General features: G+C 39.7%; 1 protein-coding gene across 1 annotated transcript in view; it reads right to left on the bottom strand.

Moving 5' to 3' along the window:
• The window catches only part of LOC124596467 (UDP-glycosyltransferase UGT5-like), a 59,713-nt gene that overhangs the window by 12,906 nt on the left and 19,742 nt on the right, over positions 1-27,065 (bottom strand). Inside the window, exons 4-6 of the mRNA XM_047135610.1 lie at positions 25,534-25,756; positions 23,736-23,955; positions 11,694-11,889 (exon numbers count right to left, since the gene is read on the bottom strand). Of these exons, the coding sequence (XP_046991566.1) occupies positions 11,694-11,889; positions 23,736-23,955; positions 25,534-25,756 (639 nt within the window). The remainder of the gene's footprint in view (positions 1-11,693; positions 11,890-23,735; positions 23,956-25,533; positions 25,757-27,065) is intronic.

Genomic DNA, 27,065 nt, shown 5'->3' with positions numbered 1-27,065 from the left:
TGACACTCTCTCCCATATTTCGCGATAATACAAAACGTGCTGCCCTTCTTTGAACTTTTCCGATGTACTCCGTCAGTCGTAAGTGGTAAGGACCCCACACCGCGCAGCAGTACTCTAAAACAGGACATACAAGCGTAGTGTAGGCAGTCTCCTTAGTAGATCTGTTACATTTTATAAATGTCCTGCCAATAAACAGCAGTCTTTGGTTTTCCTTCCCCGCAACATGTGTTCCTTCCAATTGAAGTTGTTTGTAATTCCTAGGTATTTAGTTGAATTTATGGCCTTTATATTTGACTAATTTATCGTGTAAGCGAAGTTTAACGAATTCCTTTTAGCACTCATGTGGATGACCTCACACTTTTCGTTATTTAGGGTCAACTGCCAATTTTCGCACATTCAGATACCTTTTCTAATTCGTTTTGTTATTTGTTTTGAATTTCTGATGACTTTATTAGTCGGTAAACGACAGCGTCATCTGCAAACAACGTAAGGCGGCTGCTCAGATTGTCTCCCAAATCGTTTATATCGATAATGAACTGCAAAGGGCCTATAACACTACCTTGGGGAACGCCTGAAATCACTTCTGTTTTACTCGATGACTTTCCGTCAGTGACTACAAACTGTGACCTCTCTGACAGGAAATCACAAATCCAGTCACTTAACTGAGACGATATTCCATAAGCACGCAATTTCACTACAAGCTGCTTGTGTGGTACAGTGTCAAAAGCTTTCTGGAAATCAAGAAATACGGAATCGATCTGAAATACCTTGTCAATAGCACCCAACGCTTCATGCGAATAAAGAGCTAGTTCTGTTTCACAAGAACGATGTTTTCTAAACCCATGTTGACTGTGTGTCAATAGACCGTTTTCTTCGAGGTAATTCGTAATGTTCGAACACAATATATGTTCCAAAATCCTGCTGCATATTGACGTTAATGATCTGGGCCGGTAAATAAATGGATTACTCCTACTACCTTTCTTGAAAATTGGTGTGACCTGTGCAACTTTCCAGTCTTTGGGTACGGATCTTTCGTCGAACGAATGGTTGTATATGATTGTTAAGTATGTAGCTAATGCATCAGCATACTCTGACAGGAACCTAATTGGTAAACAGTCTGGACCAGAAGACTTGCTTTTATTAAGTGATATAAGTTGCTTCCCTACTCTGAGGATATTTACTTCTACGTTACTCATGTTGGCAGCTGTTCTGCATTCGAATTCTGGAATATTTACTTCGTGTTCTTTTGTGAAGGCATTGGGGAAGGCTGTGTTTAGTAACTCTGCTTTGGCAGTACTGTCTTCGATAGTATCTCCATTGCTATCGTGCAGACAAGGCATTGATTGTTTCTTGCCGCTAACATAGTTCACATACGACCAAAATCTCTTTGGATTTTCTGCCAGGTTTCGAGACGAAGTTTCGTTGCGGAAACTGTTATAAACATCTCGCATTGAAGTCCGCGCTAAATTTTGAGCTTCTGTAAAAGATCGCCAATCTTGGGGATTTTGCGTCTGTTTAAATTTGGCATGTTTGTTTCGTTATTTCTGCAACAGTGTTCTGTCCCGTTTCGTGTACCAAGCAGGATCAGCTCCGTCGTTTGTTAGTTTATTTGGTATAAATCTCTCAATTTCTGCCGATACTATTTCTTTGAATTCAAGCCACATCTGGTCTACACTTATTAATTTGGCAGGAGTGGAGATGGTCTCTCAGGAAGGCGTCAAGTGAATTTTTATCTGCTTTCTTGAGTAGGTATATTTTTCGTTTGTTTTTGGAGGATTTGGGGGTTACAATATTTAGTCTCGCTACGACAACCCTGAATCCGTTTTGATGCTCGTTATTAACGCACGACTATTTGTTGCTTTGTTTTCACAACCATTTACTATTCGCGTTTGCTCATGAACTAACTGCTCGACATAATTTTCGGAGAACGCGTTTAGCACAATTTCGGATGATGTTTTATGCGTGCCTCCGGAATTAAACATGTATTTTCGCCAACATATCGAGGGTAAATTAAAGTCACCAACTGTATATCTGAATTGGAAGGTCGGTAATAGGATTCAATTATTATTTTATTCCGGTTGCCAACAATGACCTCTGGCCTAATAACTCACAGGAAATATCTTCTTCAATTTCGCAACAAGATAAACTACTCCTAACATCAACAAACACGCCACCGGCAAGGCGTATTTAGCCTATCGTTCGGAACACCATTAGGTTCTTCGCAAAAATTTCGGATGAGCTTATATCCGGCTTTAGCCAGCTTTCAGTACCTATAACGATTTGAGCATCAGTGCTTTCTATTAGCGCTTGGAGCTCTGGTACTTTCCCAACACAACTACGACAATTTACAACTGTTATACGATAGTTCCTGCATCTACGTTCTTCCTTTGTTCGGCCTGCATCCTTTGTGACTGAAGCCCTTCGTGTTTTCCCGAGACGCTCTAACCTAAAAAATGCCCATTCCACGCCACACAGCCCCTGCTACCCGTGTAGCCGCCTCCTGCGTATTGTGGACACCTGACCTATTCAGCGGAACCCGAAACCCAACCACCCTTTGGCGCAAGTCGAGGAATCTGGGCCTACACGGTCGAAGAACCGTCTGAACCTTTGATTCAGACCTTCCACTCGACTCTGTACCGGAAGTCCGCCGTCGGTCCTGTCGACTATGCTGCAAATGGTCAGCTCTGCCTTCATCTAGCAAGCAAGACTGGCAGCCTTTACCTATTCTGTTAGCCGCTCGAAACCAGAGAGAATCTCTTCTGATCCAATGTGACACACATCACTAGTACCGGCGTGAGCAGCCACCTGCAGCTGCCATGGCATCATTGTTGCGGAACAACATTTGAATCATGGGGTGCACCTGATCACGTAAAATGTTCACATAATCGTTGGCTGTAACGCGGCTTTTGAGAGTAATGATTAGACCAGCAGAATACCATGATACAGCTGTCCACACCATCACACTTCCACCTCCATGATAACCCGCTTTAATAAAGCAATCAGGATTGTAGTCTTCTTTTGACGTTCTCCAGACGTAAACCTGGCCCGATGTTGGAAATAACGAAAACGTTGACTCTTCGGACCATATAATGTGTTTCCACTGATCAGCCGTCCAGGATTTATGCTGCTGACACTGTGTTTTACGCTTCTTTGCGTTGGTTGTCGTCAATAATGGTTTCGGTATGGCAGCTGCTCCATAAATATTCGCTTTATGGAGTTCCCGGCGGACAGTGTCGATAGATACGGGGTCTCGAAGATGGCTATTGAGCTCTGCAGTCACCTTAGCCGCCGTAGTTTTGTGTTGTTTTGACACAATTCGTGTTAGCGTGTGACTATCTCCGTCATTCAGTTTTGATTTGCACCCACTATTACGTTTACAGAATGATGTCTTTCCATTTTTGCATAGGCTGTCTTGACTGTTGAAACAGTTACTCTTGAAACTTTCGATAAGTTGGCTGTCTTGGTTACTAATGCTCCAGCTAATCGGGCGCCCACAACCTGCCCTCTTGGGAACGCTGTTAGATCTTTAATTACACGTTGATCTCGGCCTCTCAAAGCAAATACGAAGTGTGCACTACTCGTAAACAACCTGCACTGCTGCCTAGTCTACATCTACATTTACACTCCGCAAGCCACCCAACGGTGTGTGGCGGAGGGCACTTTACGTGCCACTGTCATTACCTCCCTTTCCTGTTCCAGTCGCGTATGGTTCGCGGGAAGAACGACTGTCTGAAAGCCTCCGTGCGCGCTCTAATCTCTCTATTTTTACATTCGTGATCTCCTCGGGCGGTATAAGTAGGGGGAAGCAATATATTCGATACCTCATCCAGAAACGCACCCTCTCGAAACCTGGCGAGCAAGCTACACCGCGATGCAGAGCGCCTCTCTTGCAGAGTCTGCCACTTGAGTTTATTAAACATCTCCGTAACGCTATCACGGTTACCAAATAACCCTGTGACGAAACGCGCCGCTCTTCTTTGGATCTTCTCTATCTCCTCCGTCAAACCGATCTGGTACGGATCCCACACTGATGAGCAATACTCAAGTATAGGTCGAACGAGTGTTTTGTAAGCCACCTCCTTTGTTGATGGACTACATTTTCTAAGCACTCTCCCAACGAATCTCAACCTGGTACCCGACTTACCAACAATTAATTTTATATGATCATTCCACTTCAAATCGTTCCGCACGCATACTCCCAGATATTTTACGGAAGTAACTGCTACCAGTGTTTGTTCCGCTATCATATAATCATACAATAAAGGATCCTTCTTTCTATGTATTCGCAATACATTACATTTGTCTATGTTAAGGGACAGTTGCCACTCCCTGCACCAAGTGCCTATCCGCTGCAGATCTCCCTGCATTTCGCTACAATTTTCTAATGCTGCAACTCCTCTGTATACTACAGCATCATCCGCGGAAAGCCGCATGGAACTTCCGACGCTATCTACTAGGTCATTTATATATATTGTGAAAAGCAATGGTCCCATAACACTTCCCTGTGGCACGCCAGAGGTTACTTTAACGTCTGTAGACGTCTCTCCATTGATAACAACATGCTGTGTTCTGTTTGCTAAAAACTCTTCAATCCAGCCACACAGTTGGTCTGATATTCCGTAGGCTCTTACTTTGTTTATCAGGCGACAGTGCGGAACTGTATCGAACGCCTTCCGGAAGTCAAGAAAAATAGCATCTACCTGGGAGCCTGTATCTAATATTTTCTGGGTCTCATGAACAAATAAAGCGAGTTGGGTCTCACACGATCGCTGTTTCCGGAATCCATGTTGATTCCTACATAGTAGATTCTGGGTTTCCAAAAACGACATGATACTCGAGCAAAAAACATGTTCTAAAATTCTACAACAGATCGACGTCAGAGATATAGGTGTATAGTTTTGCGCATCTGCTCGACGACCCTTCTTGAAGACTGGGACTACCTGTGCTCTTTTCCAATTATTTGGAACCCTCCGTTCCTCTAGAGACTTGCGGTACACGGCTGTTAGAAGGGGGGCAAGTTCTTTCGCGTACTCTGTGTAGAATCGAATTGGTATCCCGTCAGGTCCAGTGGACTTTCCTCTATTGAGTGATTCCAGTTGCTTTTCTATTCCTTGGACACTTATTTCGATGTCAGCCATTTTTTCGTTTGTGCGAGGATTTAGAGAAGGAACTGCAGTGCGGTCTTCCTCTGTGAAACAGCTTTGGAAAAAGGTGTTTAGTATTTCAGCTTTATGCGTGTCATCCTCTGTTTCAATGCCATCATCATCCCGGAGTGTCTGGATATGCTGTTTCGAGCCACTTACTGATTTAACGTAAGACCAGAACTTCCTAGGATTTTCTGTCAAGTCGGTACATAGAATTTTACTTTCGAATTCACTGAACGCTTCACGCATAGCCCTCCTTACGCTAACTTTGACATCGTTTAGCTTCTTTTTGTCTGAGAGGTTTTGGCTGCGTTTAAACTTGGAATGAAGCTCTCTTTGCTTTCGCAGTAGTTTCCTAACTTTGTTGTTGTACCACGGTGGGTTTTTCCCGTCCCTCACAGTTTTACTCGGCACGTACCTGTCTAAAACGCATTTTACGATTGCCTTGAACTTTTTCCATGAACACTCAACATTGTCAGTGTCCGAACAGAAATTTTCGTTTTGATCTGTTAGGTAGTCTGAAATCTGCCTTCTATTACTCTTGCCTAACAGATAAACCTTCCTCCCTTTTTTTATATTCCTATTAACTTCCATATTCAGGGATGCTGCAACGGCCTTATGATCACTGATTCCCTGTTCTGCACTTAAAGAGTCGAAAAGTTCGGGTCTGTTTGTTATCAGTAGGTCCAAGATGATATCTCCACGAGTCGGTTCTCTGTTTAATTGCTCGAGGTAATTTTCGGATAGTGCACTCAGTATAATGTCACTCGATGCTCTGTCCCTACCACCCGTCCTAAACATCTGAGTGTCCCAGTCTATATCTGGTAAATTGAAATCTCCACCTAAGACTATAACATGCTGAGAAAATTTATGTGAAATGTATTCCAAATTTTCTCTCAGTTGTTCTGCCACTAATGCTGCTGAGTCGGGAGGTCGGTAAAAGGAGCCAATTATTAACCTAGCTCGGTCCGTACTGAACACATACAGTCCAGCGCAACACGTGCATTACCTGCGTTGTTGACCATCAAACACAACCATCTCATTACTCCCACTGTTCACATTATTTTGCCTATCCCCTGTAAGTTAAGTTTTGTTCAAACCCCTAATGAAATAGTAGAATTAACAAATCACAACGAAAGTTAATGATTCTTAGCAAAACTATATGACCACTCAGGTTTATTTAAGTGTGGATTTGAAAATGACCAGATTAGAAGTTAACTAGATGCTCTTTATGCAAAGAACTATTAATAGAATATTTTATCTTTTCTTCATTGGGTTCCTAAGTATTATAATGGAGATAGAAGGAATAGTAAGTATGCATGGAGATATGTGTGTTATTTGCAAACAAAGACATAAATTTTGCTGGGGTTGTTGGTCAAAATAAAGTAATGGTCAAGCAAGCAGTTTAAATGCTACATACATGTGAGCTGTTGAGTACAGTCTAGTATCGAACTGCAAGACATTCTATGACAACTGATTGCTGAGGAACAGATTGCACTCTAGATCGTTTTGGTGATTACCTGGCAGTTTTGGTTAACTATTCACCTCCCATGAGCATCACTCTTGATACACTCAGCTCTTCCTGAAAGGGTATAAGCGTTCAAAGGGCTGCCCATGTCGTGAAATAAAATGGCTAGAGATCTCAGACAGGTGAAAATTCCTTAAGTACAAAGGAGCAGAGTGTTGAAAGGATTTATTATTTTTTTGAAGCATAAAAGGTTTTCTGTTACAAACTACTTAAGAGAATATGAGTAATATTACATAAACCTAGTTTCAATTGCGTTTTAAGATGGTGGTCTTTTTAAAGGCATGCAGCATTTGAGGTTGTGAACCTGTAAGGTACCCCCTATTTTCAAGGATGTCCCGTCAAAACTACATGTAAGTAATAACCTAATGCACTGGTTGCCCTGAGGAGAACAATATTTATTCATATGGAATTACGAACAGTGCAGTGCATTAAGACTTTTGTGATTCGTGAAAGACGTACGTAAAAATGATGGAAAAACATTATCATTCAACGTTATTGTATTTAAATACAATATCGATTTATTATTCTTCGTTCTATGTTAAAAATATTAACAACTGTGAAACAGTCCAGTGTTTTGATGCAATTACTTACTCTGGTCTTGATCTTGGACGAGGGCAGATGTGAAATACATTGTAAGTGTATTTACGTTCCCTTTTGGTTAAATATATGTGTGTACTTGCTCTTAAAACATTTACTTGTGTATCCTTAGCATCCCTACATGTTAGGAAAGTAATAACTTTTTTTTCAGAGTATCAGATCGCGCAATACAGTGCGAGCCTATGATTGATTGTCGTCGGCCATTTACGAGGCCGTAACATCTTATTTGAATTTTGTCAGTATTAAACGGCACAGAGCCGAGGAAATAACTTACAAATTTCGCATTTTAATTATATTATTTAATTTATTATTTTAATTTATTTGCTAAGATTCATTAAATCCTTGTGGTTGCCGCATAACGGCTGTCTTTTATCTCAGCCACATAAATTCACAGAAATTAACTTACTCCGAAATGATCAATGGTAACCATGCCACACAATATTTCTCTGCGGGAACCCATGACATTAAAGTAGCAATAATTTCAATGAAATTACAATGCAAGAAGAACCTGAGATATTTTGTTAACACGCGAGCTAGTGCAGTGCTTCACACTGCTATTTGTGTGTTTCGCACTGCAGGCATTAAACCTTCAAATAATATTTCCATAAAAGAAACTCTGTATTTTGTTGTGGTTCAAATGGCTCTGAGCACACTATGGGACTTAACATCTATGGTCATCAGTCCCATAGAACTTAGAACTACTTAAACCCAACTAACCTAAGGACAGCACACAACACCCAGTCATCACGAGGCAGAGAAAATCCCTGACCCCGCCGGGAATCGAACCCGGGCGCGGGAAGCGAGAACGCTACCGCACGACCACGAGCTGCGGACAGTTTGTTGTGTTGTCACATTTAGTGTGTGTGGCGTCATTTGATGTGGCACTATACCTGTATGTGCCCACAAATAATACAGTGTAATAAAATGCACGTGTACACACAATTAAAGTACACCACTTGACGTACAGAACAGAATACAACATACATATTAAAAACAGCACACTAGTCACGATGAGCAAATCCAAAACACGCCATCAGTTGAAGTAGGTTATGTTACGAAATTTGATGTCAGTAATGGTACTGAAAAACGTGGTGTGTCAGTCTCTTAAGTTACGCAAATGATTCCATGAAACTGGGTCAGCGTTGTCTAATAGAACAGAGTCGGCACAGATAATTAATTTAGAGAGATTCGCGTCAGTTGTACAAATTATTTATTCCAACCACAACAGGTTTCGGGATTTTAACATCTCATTTTCAGGTTTATGAAATTATTGTATTCAGTGACACATGACATGCGGATGGGCTAATCAGTGCAAGAGTTACAGTCACTGCATGTCGCTGGAAACCGTCTGTTGCCGAGAAAACACATGGCAGGAACGCCATTGTATTATTGTATTTGGTAACACCTATCATGCGGTCGGGCCTGTCAGTGCAAGAATTCCAATTACAGCCGGAATGATGAATGCAAGCATGCAAACGTGTATGCATTATGTAGTACAGGTGCCGAAAGTCAGTTTCGTGGGATAGTGTTCCGCGCCTGTCGCACTTGGTCGATCAATATAGGGGCGGTTAATATTGGTTGTGGATGACGCTGCAATTGTCGTCTAATGATATCTCATATGTTCTCGATTGGAGACAGATCTTGTGATCGAACAAGTCAAGACAATATGTCGACACACTGTAGAGCATGTTGGGTTGCAACAGCAATGCGTGTGCGAGCGTTATCCTGCTGGAAAACAGCCCCTTGGAATGCTGTTCATGAATGGCAGCACACCTGGTCGAATCCCCAGACTGACGTATAAATTTGCAGCCAGGGTGCATGAGACAAACACGAGAGTCCTCTTGCTATCATTCAATATAGCATCTCATACCATAACTCCAGGTGTAGGACCACTGTGTCTAGCACTGGCCTCCTCCTAACCAGCACACGGCCATCGCTGGCAACGAGGCAGAACCAGCTTTATCAAATAACACACCAAACCTCCACACTCCCCTCCAAAGAGCTTTTGCTCGACACCATTCAAGTTGCAAATAGCAATGGTGTCGGTCAGTAGAATGCACGCTACAGGGCATCTGGGTCGGAACTGCGCTTGAAGTAAACAATTTGAAACACTTTGTTGGCAGGAGCAGAATTGTTTGGCAGTCAGCTTCAAATGACAGTTTTCTACATTTTCTGAATAGTGTTTCCCAAAAATAATGCTGCCTTCCCTCCAGAGATTCCCATTTGAGTTCCAGAAGCATCTCCAAAACATTTAAGTTTTGTTTTAACCTACCGGTAACAAATCTAGCAGCCCTCTTCTGAGCTGCTTTCATGTATTCCTTCAATCCGACCTGGTACAGATCCCAAACACTTGAGCAGTACTCAAGAATAGGTCACACCACCATCCTTTATGCAGTCTCCTTTACAGATGAACCACTCTTTCCTAAAATTCTCCTAAAAAACCAAAGTCGACCATTTGCCTTCCCTACCACAGTTTTCACATGCTCATTCCATCTCATATCGCTTTGCAACATTACGCCCAGATATTTAAATGACTTGACTGAGTCAAGCTGGACAGTAGGAATACTGTATATGAACATTACAGGCTTGTTCTTCCTACTCATCCACATTAACTTACATTTTTTGCACATTTAGGGCTAGCTGTCATTCAACACACCAACTTTAAATTTTGTCTAAGTCGTCTTGTATTTTCCTACAGTCACTCCACTTTGACACCTTACTGGCATCACGGCATCAGAAAACAACCACAGACTGCTGCCCACACTGCCTGCCAAATCATTTATATATAGAGAGAGAACAACAGTGGTCCTATTACACTTCCTTGGGGCACTCCTGACGATACCGTTGTCTCTGATGAATACTCACCATTGAGGGCAGCATACTGGCTTCTATTATTTAAGAAGTCTTCGAGCCACTCCCATATCTGTGAACTTATTCTATGTGCTCATACATTCGTTAATAGCCTGCGATGGGGCACCATGTCAGACGCTTTCTGGAGATCTAGAAGTATTAATCTGTCTGTTGCCCTTCATCCGTAGTTCTCAATGTATCACGTGAGAAAAGGGCAAGCTGAGTTTCACCCAAGTGATACTTTCTAAAACCATGCTAATTCATGGATATAAGCTGCTTAGTCTTAAGAAAGTTCATTATATTCGAACTGAGAATGTGTTCAAGGATTCTGCAGCAAACAGAAGTTCAGGTTATTGGTCTGTAGTTTTGTGGGTCCATTCTTTTATCTTTCTTATACGTTGGAGTCACCTGCACTTTTTCCCAGTCACTTGGAACTTTGTGCTGGGTGAGAGAGATTCATGATAAATGCAAGCTAGGTACGGAGCCAATGCCGTTGAGCACTCTATGTAAAATCGAACTGGGATTCCATCCAGACCTGGTGAGTTATTTGATTTCAAATCTTTAAGTTGCTTCTCTATGCCAGGTATGCTTATTTCTATGTCGTCCATATATGAGTCTGTCCGATGGTCAAATGATGGTATATTTGTATGGTTCTCATGCGTGAACGATTTCTTGAACATGAAATTTAAAACCTTGGCATTCATTTTGCTAACTTCAGCTGCCACATCAGACTGGTCAACAAGGGACTTAATGGAAGCCTTAGATCCACTTAGTAATTTTACATACAGCCAGAAGTATTTTGGGTTCTCTGCCAGATCCTTTGCTAAGGTGTGATGATAGTATCTTCTCTAGTAGTAACTACAAACCAAAGCTTTCATCAGTTGGTCTCCCTCCCTAATAGCTGCGAGACGTCTAGCATGTTGGAGGAAGACATATTAATACTATCCACAGTCACAGAGGCCTTCTTTTACACTCTAAAGATCAAAAATGGTGGCATTTCTGATTTTGTTAAAGTAAGCAAAGTATGCTGGCTTCTTTTTATTTTTATATCACTCTGCCCGACAACATCCACATTGCAAATAATAATTTGTGTAGGTGCTTCACCAGTCTGGTGTTATGCTCCTTCCAACTGAATTTATTATCAGGTTGTAATCCCAGGACTATTACCATCAACCATTTTAGCTGTATCGTAGACATATCCGGAGAGGAAACCTTTCACAAGCTCTCAACTACATGTAGTGCATCTGTTCAAAGTTAGTGACAACAAACTGGCTATGAACCTTTTATTAATGTTCACAAAAGACATCTTTTGAAGTGCATATTGATGGAGATAATGAAAAAGGGTACTTTTTGATAAAAATATTTATTATGTTTTACATTCAGCTTACCACTCCATCCTCAGCGTGTAACACTGTGTCACAAAATTGCTATCTTAGCATGGTGAGGCATACAGACAATATGTTTTGATTATATTTACACAACTGCAGTTTTTTCTTTGACTCGGCACGGACTTCTGGTGTAGCATGCCTTCGGCGGCACCTGCGAACCACAAAGAGGCAGAGCAACACTGGTACCAGCATGCAGACTGCAACGGCTGCTGCAACATCAAGCAATGCCAGCTGCCACCAGTAGAGGTCCAGTGCTGCACTGCGCAAGTGTGTTGCACCACCGTGCCGCAACACATACTCAGTCCAGAAGATGGCGTGCTCCAGAGGCTGCTGGGGCTGGTCATGGAACAGTTGCGACAGCTCTGCTGCACGCTGCCGGTACCTGAAACATCATAAAAGTTCAAGCTGCATGAAGTTCACATCTTGAGACACACTGACCTTTGTACCGAAAGGGTAATGCACGTGGCTAGCCACTGAAATTTTAACACCATGACGGCTGAAAGGAAGAAACAACAGATTGGGATGAACTGCACTACATACAAATGATTAACATTTCAGCAAAGCCATGTAAAGTAGGTAGGAGAAATGGTGTGTACATTCCATATACAAGGAAAGATTATGCAGCAGGCATTTAATTCAGAAATCACATTTTAATGTTGTTTGTGTGGAGGGTGTGTTACGCCTCATGTAAGAATGAGAAATGTTGATGAGCACATGCTACAATTCAACAGCGGCTAGATAGTGGTTTATCATTCACCTGTGTTACTGCTCATGTTGGTCAAGATACATTGATTGTCATGTGGAATAGATGGGTTCAGGAGGGCCATACTCAACACCATGCAAAGTTCCCATGTGACTGCACCCAAGATGACAAGTACATAGTTTGCTCAGCTGTGCAGGATCAAACAGTCATGTCACATACCTTCAGTTAGTGAATGGACTTTTTTCCAGCAAGACAAGTGTTCATAAGGACAGTGCGATGATTCATGGAGCACCCCAGACTGTCAGTATGGTGACCACAAGTGCTGTCCCAAAGAGCCCCAGATTTGTGTGTAACAGCATGACATACATATCCATTTGTGGAAGCTCCAAGGAGAATGAACATTGTCAGATTGCCTTCATCATCATCATCATCATCATCATCATCATCATCGTCATCCAGGCCAAGCCCATGGTTTTAACTGTACGAAGTGACACTGAGTACATAATGTGATCACCTCTGGCTCACACAGCCAGTAATTTCTCTACATTTCTTATGTTTTAAGGCTGTTGTGTTTGTGTCACGAATTCAAAAGTTCAAAAGATAATGCTGATCACTTGTGACAACTTAATAAAATCATTTCTCACTCACTTTTTTTAACATGTAAGCACCTACTTCTTTTACACAAGAGAATTCCTAGGTTATATTTTTGTGGCATTCATATTGGACACTTAAGTGCTTTCAACTGGCCACAAAAATAGTCAATACCAAATAATTCTCATACAGACATGCTGCTAGAAATCCACAGATACACTGTCGTATAGCCAAATATATAACAGTGCAGAGTGTTCTCTCAGCTTTGTTGCTGGTGCAGTTTGCAAGTAGTAATATGTGCTTTCAGTATGATAATCTACCCAATACTGCTTAGAACTGACACACTGCACAGAAGTGACAAAAAGCTCAATTTCCACCACAGTTCAAGTCATTCTGTGCAATCATTCTTTACTTGCAGAAACACAGGGTGAAGACTGAAATCTTCATGCCAAGTACTTCTATAAGAGCCCTATGTACCCACTTTTCTCCAATTTTCAGAGGGGTGATTCATGACGAGAGCACTCATGCTCCTTATCACAGAACATGTAATACAGGCAGTACAAATCAGTATGGAATAAGCCTCACTTCCTCCCCCTTTATAAAAATAGTTCTGCAGAAGTATAATTAATTTTGCACATACAAAAGTGAACTGAAAGACATTCTGAGTAACTCTGTGTACAATAACAACAATAATAATCAAATATTGACTATATTGTGTAAATGGATAGCTAAAAAATCTACTCACCAAGCGGCACCAGTGGAACTCACACAAAAGGGTTTAACTTTTACAAGCTTTTGGAGCCAGTGGCATTTCTTCTGGTAGAAGAGTTGAAGGGGAAGGAAGAGGGGTGAAGGGAAAGGACTAGAGGGGTTTAGGGAAAGGGGTACAGTTCAGAAAAGTCACCCATAACCCTGGGTCAAGGGAGACTTACCAGATGGGCTGAGAAGGATGACTGATAATTGGGGACTGCACCAGAGGAGATTTGAAAACCTGAGAGCTTAAACGTGGAAGACACGGTAAGATTCAAGATAGAGATTACTACTAAAACATCATACAAGAGTAAATAAGAGTGGAAAGCTAAATAAATTGTATGTAACAGACATGGCAGGGAGGGGGGGGGGGGGGGGGGGGGGAGACGGCAAAAAATAGGTCAGAAAACGAAAAGTGTACGAAGCTAAAATGGAGTGAAGAAAGGAGTAGTTACTGTGAAGAAATGCTGAGATGGATGGAACTGAGATAATTAAGGCCAAGTGGGTGGTGAGAACGAAGAACATGTTGTAGTGCTAGTTTCCACCTGCGGAGTTCTGAGAAACGTGTCTGGGGGAAGACTCTACATGGTGTGTATGCTCTGCAATAGCGTAACATGTTATCCTGTTGCAGAGCATACTGTGCAACATGACAGTCATGACCTATTCTTCCCCCAGACACCAGTTTCTCAGAACTTCGCAGGTGGGAACTAGCACTACAATATGACCTTGGTTCTTGCCACTCACTTGGCCTTAATTTACATTAATTCCTTCCATCTCAGCATTTCTTCACAGTAACTACTCCTTTCTCCACTACATTTTAGTTTTGTATGCTTTTCATTTTCTGACCTGTCTATTTTTCGCCATCCACCCTCCCACCTCTGTTATATACAATGCACTTAGCTTTTCACTCCTATTAACTTATGCACAGTGTTTTATTAGTAATCTCTGTCTTGCATGTTACTGTGTTTTCCACAATTAAGCTGTTAGGTTTTCAAATCTTATCCATTGCAGTTCCCAACTATCTGTCTTTCCTTCTCAGCCCATCTGGTAAGTCTCCCCTGACCTGGGGTTCTGGGTGATTTTTCTGAACTGTACCCCTTTCCCTAAACCTCTCCAGTCATTTTCCTTCATACCACTTCCTTCTATGTGCAACAAGTAGTTCAGATATAGAAATTTATTATAACTTTCCTTTACACAGCTATGGAAATAATACATATTCAACAACCTAGTAACCAATATTTTATGTGCTGCAATACAACAAAGTAGTTTACAATGAGACAATTTTCAATTTTTTATTTAAAATCAGTTGTAGAATTTTCCATTCTATGAGTTTGTACAATTTTTAATTAATTTAAAACAAAACTTAAAATTTGCAATCAGATTCAAAATTTCAGATAAAGGTCAAAACTTATTAAAAACATATGCTACACAGCTCATTTATGTTTTAAGTTCTGTTATGTAAGAATTTCAGCAGTATTTTATTGAAAGTATTTTCATTTTATTGTAAAGAAGTGACTGAAAACAAAAGAAGTCAGACTATGATAGTTACTCACATAGAAACCAGAAATGTTTTTATACGTTTATTTAAGCTTCAGGAAAACATGTACAAACAAACTTATTTTCTATGTAGTCTCATGAATAGGAGACACAGTTTTTCCAGTGGATAGGTAGTTTCTTGATGAAATTTTCATAAAATGAATGTGGCTACTACAGCAGCCAGTTGCACAAGAACACTTCGACAGTGCCATCCTCATAAACCTGTGTCCTCTGTCTGCTTCCTTTATTCACCCAAACACATGAAAATCACAGGTCGATAAGTGCAGACTGTAGAGAGGATGTTCTAGAGTGGTCCAGAACAATTCCTGAATTTGGTATGGTGGTACATTGTAACACATCATACATTATCAGGGGTGAACGTCACTCTTTAATATGGCACAGATTACGTTCGTCTCGTCCAGTTCCCTACCTATCTTTGACAAATGTGTAGAAACATACTAGACGGCACTGGTGTATGGAATGATGTCACTGGGGACAAGAATGGCACCAGGTAGTGTTCTTGTTTATTTGAAATTATGACCACATTTTGGTTTGCCGCAGACAGGAGAAGTGACATCACAGTGACAGCATTTGCACAAGACGTACAGTGCCAACTCAGTGCCTTATGGTGTGGGGTGCCATTGGGTACAAGCACTTTTTTGTTTTGTGAACGTAAGTGTAATTATCTGTGTGTTTGCATCTATTTACTCTGGACAATGGCGTTTTCTCTCATAAGTACAATTTGCTTATATTCTGACTGCTAGTAACTCGAGTGATCAAGGAAAATCATCTCATTACTGCATCATTGGCTGCTCAAAGTCAGCTGCTGCTCAATTATAGTAATATCTATGATTGCTGAAGAGGACACATTACCACAAATGTGTCAAAAAAATTTACATGGGCGACTCTTCATAAACTCTTAGAAACCTGTTTTTATTATTCTATTAGTAGTTGTTCTTCCCTCCCTTTCCACATTCTTTGCTGTAGAAGAGGAAAAATGTATGACTCTTAGTACTTAATACAACAGCACACTGAAAAGTAATGCCTCTGAATTTTTTTATGAGAACACTCTTAAAACTTTTTAAATAAAATAAATGTTATTAACATTCTACATCTTTATTCTTCATGTCAAGCTGAAAATATACACGAAACAGTTAACAATGAGCCTATTGCCTCAAGGCCCTCAGTCAATGGAGAAGGAGGAGTTGGCCACTAGTAAGTCTATTAAAAAATTTGTCAATGGAGTAGAAGGAGTTGGCCACTAGTAAGTCTTTCAGGCTCCTTTTAAACTGATCTTTGTTTGTAACTAAATTTTTAATGTTTGCTGGCAAATTATTGAAGGTGAGTGTTACTGAGTAGTGGACCCCTTTTTTAACTAAAGTAAGTGCTATTAAGTCCTTGTGCAGATCATTTTTGTTCCTGGTATTGTATGTATGAACTGAGCTGTATGTTTGGAAAAAAGATATATATTATTTAGGACAAATTTCAGTAAGGAGTAAATATACTGAGAGGCAGTAGTTAGTGTACCCAATTCTTTGAAGAGGTTTCTATAGGACGTCCGTGAATTTACTCCACAAATAATACGTATTACACGCTTTTGGACTCTGAAAACTTTTGTTTGACTTGAAGAGTTACCCCAAAATATTATACATTATGACAGTATGGAACGAAAGTAGGCAAAGTATGCAAGCTTTTTCATTTTTATGTTGCCTATGTCAGCTAACACTTAAATTGCAAATACAGATTTGTTAAGACGTTTCTGCAGTTCTGTGGTGTGCTCCTCCAACTGAATTTATTATCAAGTTGTAATCCCAGGAATTTAAGACTTTCAACCTCTTCTATCTGCTCTTCTTCATACTTTATGCATATGCTGAGTGGAAACCTCTTACAGGTTCTGAATTGCATATAGTGAGTCTTTTTGAAGTTTAATGTCAGTGAGTTGGCTTTAAACCATTTATTAGTAACCATGAAAATATCATTAGCAGATCTTTCTAACTTACAACTAACAACAATTACAGGTGATTTTAATGTATGTTTTCCAAATGAGAGCAATAGAAAAGTAGGTTTAGAACAATTAGTTGAATCTCTTAGCCTGATGCCACTGGTAGATTTTCCAATTAGGGTTACTAATAAATGTCAAAGTTTGATTGACAGTACATTTACCGATAAGTCAAGAGTCAACAGCATCAGTGTAGGTCCAATTGTAAATGACCTTTCTTACAATGATGACCAATTACTTACACTCACTGACCTCAATCTGTGCAACAGTTCTGATCATTCTTGGAAATATTCTAGGATGATAAATTTTGAGAACCTTAAAAATTTTAACAAGAGCCTGCAACAGATAGACTGGAGTCCAGTTTACAGCGAAACAGATGTAAATAAAAAGCATAATACATTTTAAAATGAACTCATTTCTCACTCTGAAGTTAACATTAAAAAAAAAAAATGTTAGAAACTACTATGTAATCACTGATGAGAAGACATGGCTCACTGCAGGAATAAAAATATCCTGCAGAACAAAGAGGATACTGTACTATATAGTTCTTTCACAACTTTTAAGACTGAAAGAAACAGCAGCACTATAGCACTCAAAGAATGTAATAAATAAATCTAAGAGTATGTGAACAAAAACTGAAATTGATAAATAAAAAAATAATATAAAAACAATTTGAGACGCAATAAAGAAGGAAACTGGAAGAAAAACAGGAAACATGACACAGATAGAAATTAAACAAGGTGGTGATATTACAAAGAAAGTTGAAATGGTTGCAGAAATATTGAACAAACATTTTTTAACAGCAGAAGGAAAGGCAGGCTGTAAAGGACCTGTGGACAAAGTACTGTCTCTTTACAGAAAGTTATCAGCATCAGAACCCCACAGATATCCTTACCTTTTATTACATTAAATGAGAGTAAAAGGATAAGTAAGTCATTAAAAAATAAAAGGTTCAGTCTTATAATGTAATAGGTATCTAAAAACTAAGATTCTGTAACTTACCAAACGAAAGCGTTGGTGCATTGATAGAAACAATAACAATAACAAACACACACAAATTTCAAGCTTTCGCAACCCACGGTTGCTTCATCAGGAAAGAGGGAAGGAGAGGGAAAGATGAAAGGATGTGGGTTTTAAGGGAGAGGGTAAGGAGTCATTCCAATCCTGGGAGCGGAAAGGTAAGTCTTTCCGCTCCCGGGATTGGAATGACTCCTTACCCTCTCCCGTAAAACCCACATCCTTTCGTCTTTCCCTCTCCTTCCCTCTTTCCTGATGAAGCAACCGTGGGTTGTGAAAGCTTGAAATATGTGTGTGTGTGTGTGTGTGTGTGTGTGTGTGTGTGTGTGTTTGTTATTGTTATTGTTTCTATTGTTTCTATCAACGCACCAACGCTTTCGTTTGGTAAGTTACAGAATCTTTGTTTTTAGATACATTTATCCCCCGTGGAATGTTTCCCTCTATTATATCATATCATTATAATGTAATAGGATAGATAAAAATCTACTCACCAAGCAGTGACATAAAAACACACAGATAAATGAAGGTTATACTATCGAGTAGATTTTTATCCATCTGATTACATTATATTGTCAAAAATTGATTATTTTCATAGTTATTTAAGTCTAGTTTTAAGCAACAAATTCAACACATCTCTCCAAGAAGGAGTTGTCCCTGATAGACTAAAACTGGCTGCAGTGATATCACTCTTAAAAGGTGATAAAAATGATGTTACAATCTACTATCCAACCTCCTTTTTAACTGTCTTTTCAAAAATTCTTGAAAAACTTACGCACAGATTGATTGTTGATCATCTCAACTGCCATAATATCCTCATCAATAGTCACTTTAGGACCTTTTTTTTTTTTTTTTTTTTTTTTTTTTTTTTTTACTGAACAAGCAATATTCTTTTCTCACAATCAAGACCTGGAATTCATTAACGAAACAATGTCTCCTGTAGGTATTTTCTGTGATCTCTCAAAGGCATTTGACTGTGTAAACCACCAAATTCTTTTGAAAAAGGCAGAATATTATGGTTTAGGTGGTGCTGTTGGTTTGGGGCTTCAGTAATACCTTAAGGACCAAAAGCAGACTGTAATGCTGAATGGTTCATCCAGAGAACCTGCCTCATCTGAGTGGGGAACCTTAATATGTGGAGTGCCACAAGGCTGTTTTACTTCCACTGCTATTTCTAATTTTCATTAATGACCTCCCTCTTTGTTCCGGTACGAAGATACATTTACTTGTTCTGCAGATGACACTACAATTCTCATTAATGAATTGTCTGGCAACAACCTTTAACAAACTATGAACAAAGATTTCACTGCATTTTTAAATTGGTTTTTCTCAAATGGTCTCTCACTCAATACAGATATAACCCATTATTTGAGGTTTCTGTTGTGACTCGCCGATCTTTAGAAGTGTCGCCGCGCAGTTACACGCATCCTCTACATGCGGCGCTGCCTGCCAGCGATGCAGCAGCCGCGCCACCTAAGTGGCCAGCCAGCCAGTGGCCGCTAGACTTGGACTCAGTGCTTATTTGACTGTTACCATGTACACATGTCTCACTTTGTCTACTTGCTCTGTGACTTACATGTATTGTGTCGTCTTTGAAATATGAGTGTTCAACTTGACGTTACAACAGTTTCATACACCACAAATAAATCTTGAAGTAATTAATATAAAGTGTAGAGATCAACCAAAACAAACAGCTGAGGATACAAACTTCCTGGGTGAATATATGGACAGCAAATGTAATTGGTCAACCCACATTCTTCATATTTTTAAGAGACGTAGCTCAGCAATATTTGCTCTACAAGTTATTGCATCTGTGGCTGAAATAGTCACTTTCATTCATTAATGTCACATGCTGTTATATTCTGGGGGAACCAACAGCCTGAAAAAAAATTTTCACTGCACAAAAATAAGTTATCAGAATAATTAGTCTTGTCCATCAAAGACACGCTTGCAAGTACGTGTTTCAAAAGAGGAGGATCCCTACCATCTTCTCAAAGCATAAGTTTTCCTCTTGTCCTTTGTCTCTAATAACCTTTCCCTGTAAAAAATAACAGTGAATATCATGACTACAACACAAGACCCAAAGTAACTTCCTGGCAGATTAAAACTGTGTGCCGGACTGAGACTCAAACTCAGGACCTTTGCTTTTCGCAGGCAAGTGCTCTACCATCTGAGCTACCCAAGCAAGACTCACACCCCATCCTCACAGCTTTACTTCCACCAGTACCTCGTCTCCTACTTCCCAAACTTCACAGAAGCTCTCCTGCGAACCTTGCAGAACCAGCACTCCTAGAAAAAAGGATATTCCGGAAACATGGCTTAGCCACAGCCTGGTGGATCAGTCCTGAACGAGATTTTCACTCTGCAGCAGAGTGTGCGCTGATATGAAACTTCCTGGCAGATTAAAACTGTGTGCCGGACCGAGACTCGAGACCTTTGCCTTTCGCGGGCAAGTGCTCTACCAACTGAGCTACCCAAGCACGACTCACGCCCCCATCCTCACAGTTTTGCTTCCACCAGTACCTTGTCTCCTACTTTCCAAACTTCACAGAAGCTTTCCTGCGAACCTTGCAGAACTAGCACTCCTGGAAGAAAGACTGGCAGGAGAGCTTCTGTGAAGTTTAGAAAGTAGGAGACGAGGTACTGGCAGAAGTAAAGCTGTGAGGAAGGGGCGTGAGTCGTGCTTGGGTAGCTCAGATGGTAGAGCACTTGCCTGCGAAAGGCAAAGGTCCTGAGTTCAAGTCTCGGTCCGGCACACAGTTTTAATCTGCCAGGAAGTTTCGTATTAGCACACACTCCACTGCAGAGTGAAAATCTCATTCTGGAAACATCCCCTAGGCTGTGGCAAAGCCATGTCTCCGCAATATCCTTTCTTCCAGGAGTCCTAGTTCTACAAGGTTCACAGTAGAGCTTCTGTGAAGTTTGGGAAGCAGGAGACGAGGTACTGGTGGAAGTAATGCTGTGAGGATGGGGGCGTGAGTCGTAATAGGGTAGCTCAGATGGTTGAGCAGTTGCCCATGAAAGTCAAAGGTCCGGAGTTCGAGTCTCGATCCGGCACACAGTTTCAGTCTGCCAGGAAGTTTCATATCAGTGCACACTCTGCTGCAGAGTGAAAATCTCATTCTAGAACCAAAGTAGTTTGCACACTGAACTGAAATGTCTAAATTGGCTTAAAAAAGGAGTTTATTACTCCATCATTAAGCTGTTTAATGTACCCCCAATGCATATCAAATGCCTTCACAAACAACTGCCAAAATTTAAACAAATTCTGAAAGAGTACCTATTACAGAAATCTTTTTATATGGTCAATGAATTTGAGAGAGAAAACGAATACCATCACTAAACTTAAAACTGTTTTACAAATACCTATTTGAGCATTATCACAGACATTCAAAAATCCTGTTTTGGTGTTACTGCATTTATTTATTGATTTTAATACTTAGCTAAAATTTGATTCCTGTATATTTACTAATTCTTTCTCAGTGTTACACAACTTTCTGTTAATTGAGTCAATATTTTTAACTTTATACTTTATTTACATTGTATCTTTTATTGTATGTGCAATTAGACACATTCTGTATCCTTGTGATTTGTTCCCAAAACAGCCACTCTGGCAATGAACACATTTTGCCAAAGGAGAAACCAGTTTGTTGATACCATAACTGTAGAAACTGTGGCTCTATTGACAGAGCCACAACCTCATCTGTGCTTGCACCGCTTCATCACTATCAAAGTGATGTCCTCGAAGGTGTTTTTTAATTTATGGAAACAGAAGAAAATCGGATGGGGCCAAGTCAGGGCTGTATGGAGTGTGACTGATGCTAGTGAACCCAAGGTGTTGAATTATTGGAGATGTTGCAATGCTCATGTGTGGTCTGGCGCTGTCATGCTGAAGGAGGTGGCGTTTCATATGTGGATGAACTCTTCACATTCAAAACTTGATTACAACACACTGTTTCTCATCCAACAATACAATGAAGTTACACCGCCATGTACAGGGTGACATTTATTGAACTATATGGGGGAAGGAAAAAAAAAATAGCTGAAAACTATATTACACACACACTTTATTCAACATGTAAACATCACTACACATTTTTGGATTTAGGTTGTGGCATGGCCAATATGCCTGCCATTATTGGTGATGTTGTGACACAGATGAATAGCAAAGTTCTGCATGACCCGCTGAAGTGTCGGAATATCGATGCTGTCGAAGACCTCCTGAATGGCTATTTTCACCTTAGTAATGGTGTTGAGGTTATTGCTGTATACCTTGTCTTTAATATAGCCCCACAAAAGAGGCATGTGTTCAGGTCTGGAGAATATAGTGGCCAATCAAGGCCCATACCAATGGCCTCTGCATACCCCAGAGCCAGAATGCAGTCCCCAAAATGCTCCTTCAGGACATCAAACACTCTCCTGCTTCAATGTGGTCAAGAACCATCTTGCATGAACCACATCTTGTCAAAATCAGGGTCAATTTGGATAATGGGGATGAAATCATCTTCCAAAATCTTCATGTACTGAAACTTCCTGGCAGATTAAAAGCGTGTGCTGGACCGAGACCCAAACTCGGGACCTTTGCCTTCCACGGGCAAGTGTTCTATCACGTACTGTTCGGTAGTCACCGCACCATCAAGGAATAGCGCCTTAATTATTCCATAACTGGACACTGCACACCACACAGTCACCCATTGAGGGTGATTCTCATTCCCCCATATGTGCCAATTTTGCTTATTGAGGAACCCATCCAGATGAAAGTGGGCTTCGTCACTAAACCAAACCACACAGTGCACACTAATTCCCATCATACCCACAGCCAACCATGCAATCTGAATGTCCTAACGCAAACCATTCAGCAGTTATGACAATTTTATTTCAGGTAGTTCTATAACTGTCACCCTGTACATGCTACAATTCAAGGTCCTCTACTAGCAGAGGGCTGCAAATAGCTAGATGTGAAGAATAAAGATGTAGAATGTTAACATTTGTTTTATTTAAAAATCCTTAAGAGCTATCACACTAAAAAATCATCAGAGGCATTACTTTTCAGCATGACCTCACACCTTAAGCAAATCTTTCATTAAAAAAACTATTGACAATAACCCCGAAAATGCATTTCAGTTCACTAATTTTATTATAATCCAGTTTCCACTTAAGTTTAGGTCTCAGTGCCTGCAATTGTACAAACATAGGAATAAAACTGTAAAATTAGTCATTCATCCAAAGGTTCGTTTCAATAACAAAGTACTTTTCTATGCCTGGTCCTACTGGGGTTTATAAGCCTTCACCTTCAACCTGGGGTACTTGTAATATGAAAGCTAAGTCACAATGTAACTTGGCGTTTTCTCTCCCATAGAAACCATACCTAGAAGAATAAATGATTTATCTTACAGAACAAATTCTTAGACTGGTCAGGGATCAAACTCTAAAAGTCATTATTTATAATATAAATATCATTATTAAAAAAGTGCTTACTTTCCAATTGTGAAATCTTTGATGATCTAAATAACTGTCTATCACTTCAGGTGAATATTTACTTCCCTCTATAAATAACCAAATAAACTGCCCTAGCTTAGCACTGAACAGAATGGTAATGATGGACATGCTAATAGAAATGAATGAATTAACTTACTTTTGCTGAGTTAAAACTTCATTGATTGCCCACAGTAATGACTCTTCTGTTACATTGTGGAATAGTAATTTAACTGCATATCCTTTGTCCTCAGCTCGAATCAAATTCACTTTCTGATCACCAAATAGTGGTATTCCTACAACTGGAACTCCATGGTAGACAGCTTCTTGAAGACTCAGTAAGCCACCATGTGATATAAACAACACAACATTTTTATGTCCTGTACAAAATAAAATAACATTATTGACATTTTTCCCCCATATATCTTAGAAAGCACACACACAGACAGAGAGAGGGGGGGGGGGGGGGGGGGGGTTAAAAAGACATAAGAGTTCAAACATAGTGATACTCGCATAACAAGGTGACCTCCCCAATAGTAACTAGGACATATTTCAAAACCTAAATCATTCTTTGTATAAACATGGTATTCTAAGGGAAATGGGCAGAAGGAGCCAGGTAAACTTGATTTGCAAGACCCATATAAAACTGTAAGTTGACAAATGTTAAACAAAATACTTTGCTACATGATATCTAGCAAGCCTTGTAACTAGATAGAAAAATTCTTGAGAGGCAGAATGCAGCAAGAAATCCTGGATGGACAGCCCTCTACAGCCACAGGAGTAAAATCAGGTCTGCCCCAGGAAACTATAACAGTGCTATTACTGTCCGTACCATTGGTAACTGATAGAATAGGGTATTTATTATGTGTACAGACTTTTTTTGGATGATTTTATATCCTTAACAAGTGATATTCAGTCAATATTGTAGCAACAATCAGTTAGATCTGGGCTAAAACCAACCATGTGAAAAGGTAAACAGTTTTTGACAAACAAAAGAAACGTTTTGAACTTCACAAAATATTAAAAAGTAGTAATCTTTGGATATAGAATTAATTAATTTCAACTGGACTCAGTCATGTCACACTAATGTATTAGAATCTGACATGAAGACAACAAATTCTCATTTTAGATCAAGCGCACGACAAGCAGTGATTTATTAATAAATACTGGGTAAGTGAATTCTGTCAACGAAAGAGATCCCTTATAAAACATTTATATGGCTCAAAATTTATTAAAGTTCTATTAGTTGGGAACATGTCCAGTCAGCAATCAGACAAGCAGCAGGCACCAAGCACACATAAATAAAAGCAAAATTAATTATCACAGTCTACTTTGCTTTGCTGTGGTTGGTGTTTCAAATGCTGAGAAGTCTGAACTTGCACATACTGTAGGAAAACACACCTAAAACTTCGAAGGATTTGTTTTGAGAATAATATCTACAACTGTTCTTTAGCCCTTTGTGTATCATTCTCATTGATAAAGTGAGTATAAAATTATGAGACAAAACAGGTGGCCAGTACTTATCTTCATAATGTGATATTTTAGTACTGTCATGAGACACACAAAAAAATACATACACTAACCTAGCTTTCAGTTGCAGTTTCAATGAGTGAATTTTCCGTTTTATTCAACTGTCGATCAAATTAGAGCAGTAATAGCTAACACAGAAAAAATATACCTAATCAATTTGTTACGTAAATGGAGTGAGAAGAAACCCTTATTTATGTTACAAAGACAAGGCACAGATAAAATTTGGGTATTGTAAATATAAGGACACAGATAATGTTCAGGATTCTAGAATGAGGCACGAAATATAAATTGAGTCTATGGTATACCAAACATCTTCTTTCAATACTAACTATTAACTAACAAAAAAATCATTATTCTTAAATGATTTAAGTTCATTGCTTAATGATGACAGGATAAGACAATCTCAGACCAAAAATTAAGTATATTACCCAAAATATCATTTTGGGGAAACCATTTCCCAAGATGTACATTATTTGGCTTCCCAACCATAGTATCTTGATCCCATTTCCACAGTACTTCTTGCTTCAGTTTTGAGAAAGCTTTCATAAAGGCAATGAACTTGTCATTTGGCATTTCAGAAGCTTGAACATTTGTTCCCAAACTGAAGAATATAACTCCTTCTTTTGAATTATCCAAAATTGTTTTAAGGTCCTGCAACATCAAAAAGTGAACATTACTAAAACCTGTATTACTGGCTGACAAATACTATATATTCTTTCTTTTGATACAACACCTAATTTTCCTTGCAAATAAAGTTTCATAATTACTAATACAATAAATAACCTATGATTCATGAAGTTTAACAAAACACATACAGTGAAATGAGTACATTCATTCGTTCAAATGTAAACTTGACAGCACATAAAACTGGAAATGGAAAATCACAGCCAGAGTCGAAGTCTAACACAGTACTGACACAAATAATATGTATCATGCCATTTTCCTGGGTTACGCTGAAAACACATAGAAGAAGAATTATTGTGGTAATTACCTGTATTGGCTGACAGTAGTTGAACAAAGATTGTATACCTGTTGTAAATATACTAGTCACAGTGTATTTGCGTTACTCCAGGAATGTTGAATCAGATTGTGTACATGTATGGAAAGTGGTTGGTATTGAATTGTAAAGAGAAGGTGCAATAAAATACAGTCATCATCACGAGATCACTGGCGAGCCTCCAATTCAGTTACATCATCTTCTCATTTTATTAATCACGAAGTCAGTTTTCAGGTGGAATGGATTCTATAGGACATGGGGTGCTGTGGATGACCCTGCACCATGGTTGATACTATTTCACAGATCCACTGTGAGAGCTGTCCAGATTCACTATTTGGGCCCACAGTGAGGAGTCCCTATGACCATAAATTACTCTTTCTTTACAGGTTCTGCTGATGCACCTGCAGTTTCTGTGGAGCATTGCAAACTGGATTAGAAACTAGATCTAATATTCATAATAAACACAATGTACTAAGAGAGAATTCATTCTGTCAGTATTCTAGTGCTATTCCAAGAAAATACAACAACCTTTCTGCAAATGAACTATACTGTTATTAGCTACATAAGCACTTAAGAGGGAAACTTCTGCTGGTTCCCACTATAGCTGAATGAATGTCATGTGGCAGTCTTTGTAACTGGTTAGAGGGCCATCAGCTACAGATGGAAGATAATTAAATAGTGGAACATCATCACACAACAGTAAACAAACTGCATCACAACAGACAGCATATCAACGGCAGCAGTATAGTGTCTACAGAAGTTCCACAAACACTATGGGTGTCAGCACAACCCACTGTGCTGCAACAAACAACAAATATCAGGCAGGTGTATAGACATGACCTTCATGTTTGACATCAGTGGTGTGCGCCTGACAGTAAATCGGATAAACATTTGTGCCTGAAGGCGATAAACTCAGCAGTCACAATATGCAACCACAAAGTACTGACTACCAACTTAGGTCTT

Source organism: Schistocerca americana, chromosome 1 (assembly GCF_021461395.2).
Source record: "Schistocerca americana isolate TAMUIC-IGC-003095 chromosome 1, iqSchAmer2.1, whole genome shotgun sequence".
Lineage (NCBI taxonomy): Eukaryota > Metazoa > Arthropoda > Insecta > Orthoptera > Acrididae > Schistocerca > Schistocerca americana.
Note: the sequence above shows the minus strand (reverse complement) of the source record. Positions and strands in the feature narration are given on the sequence as shown.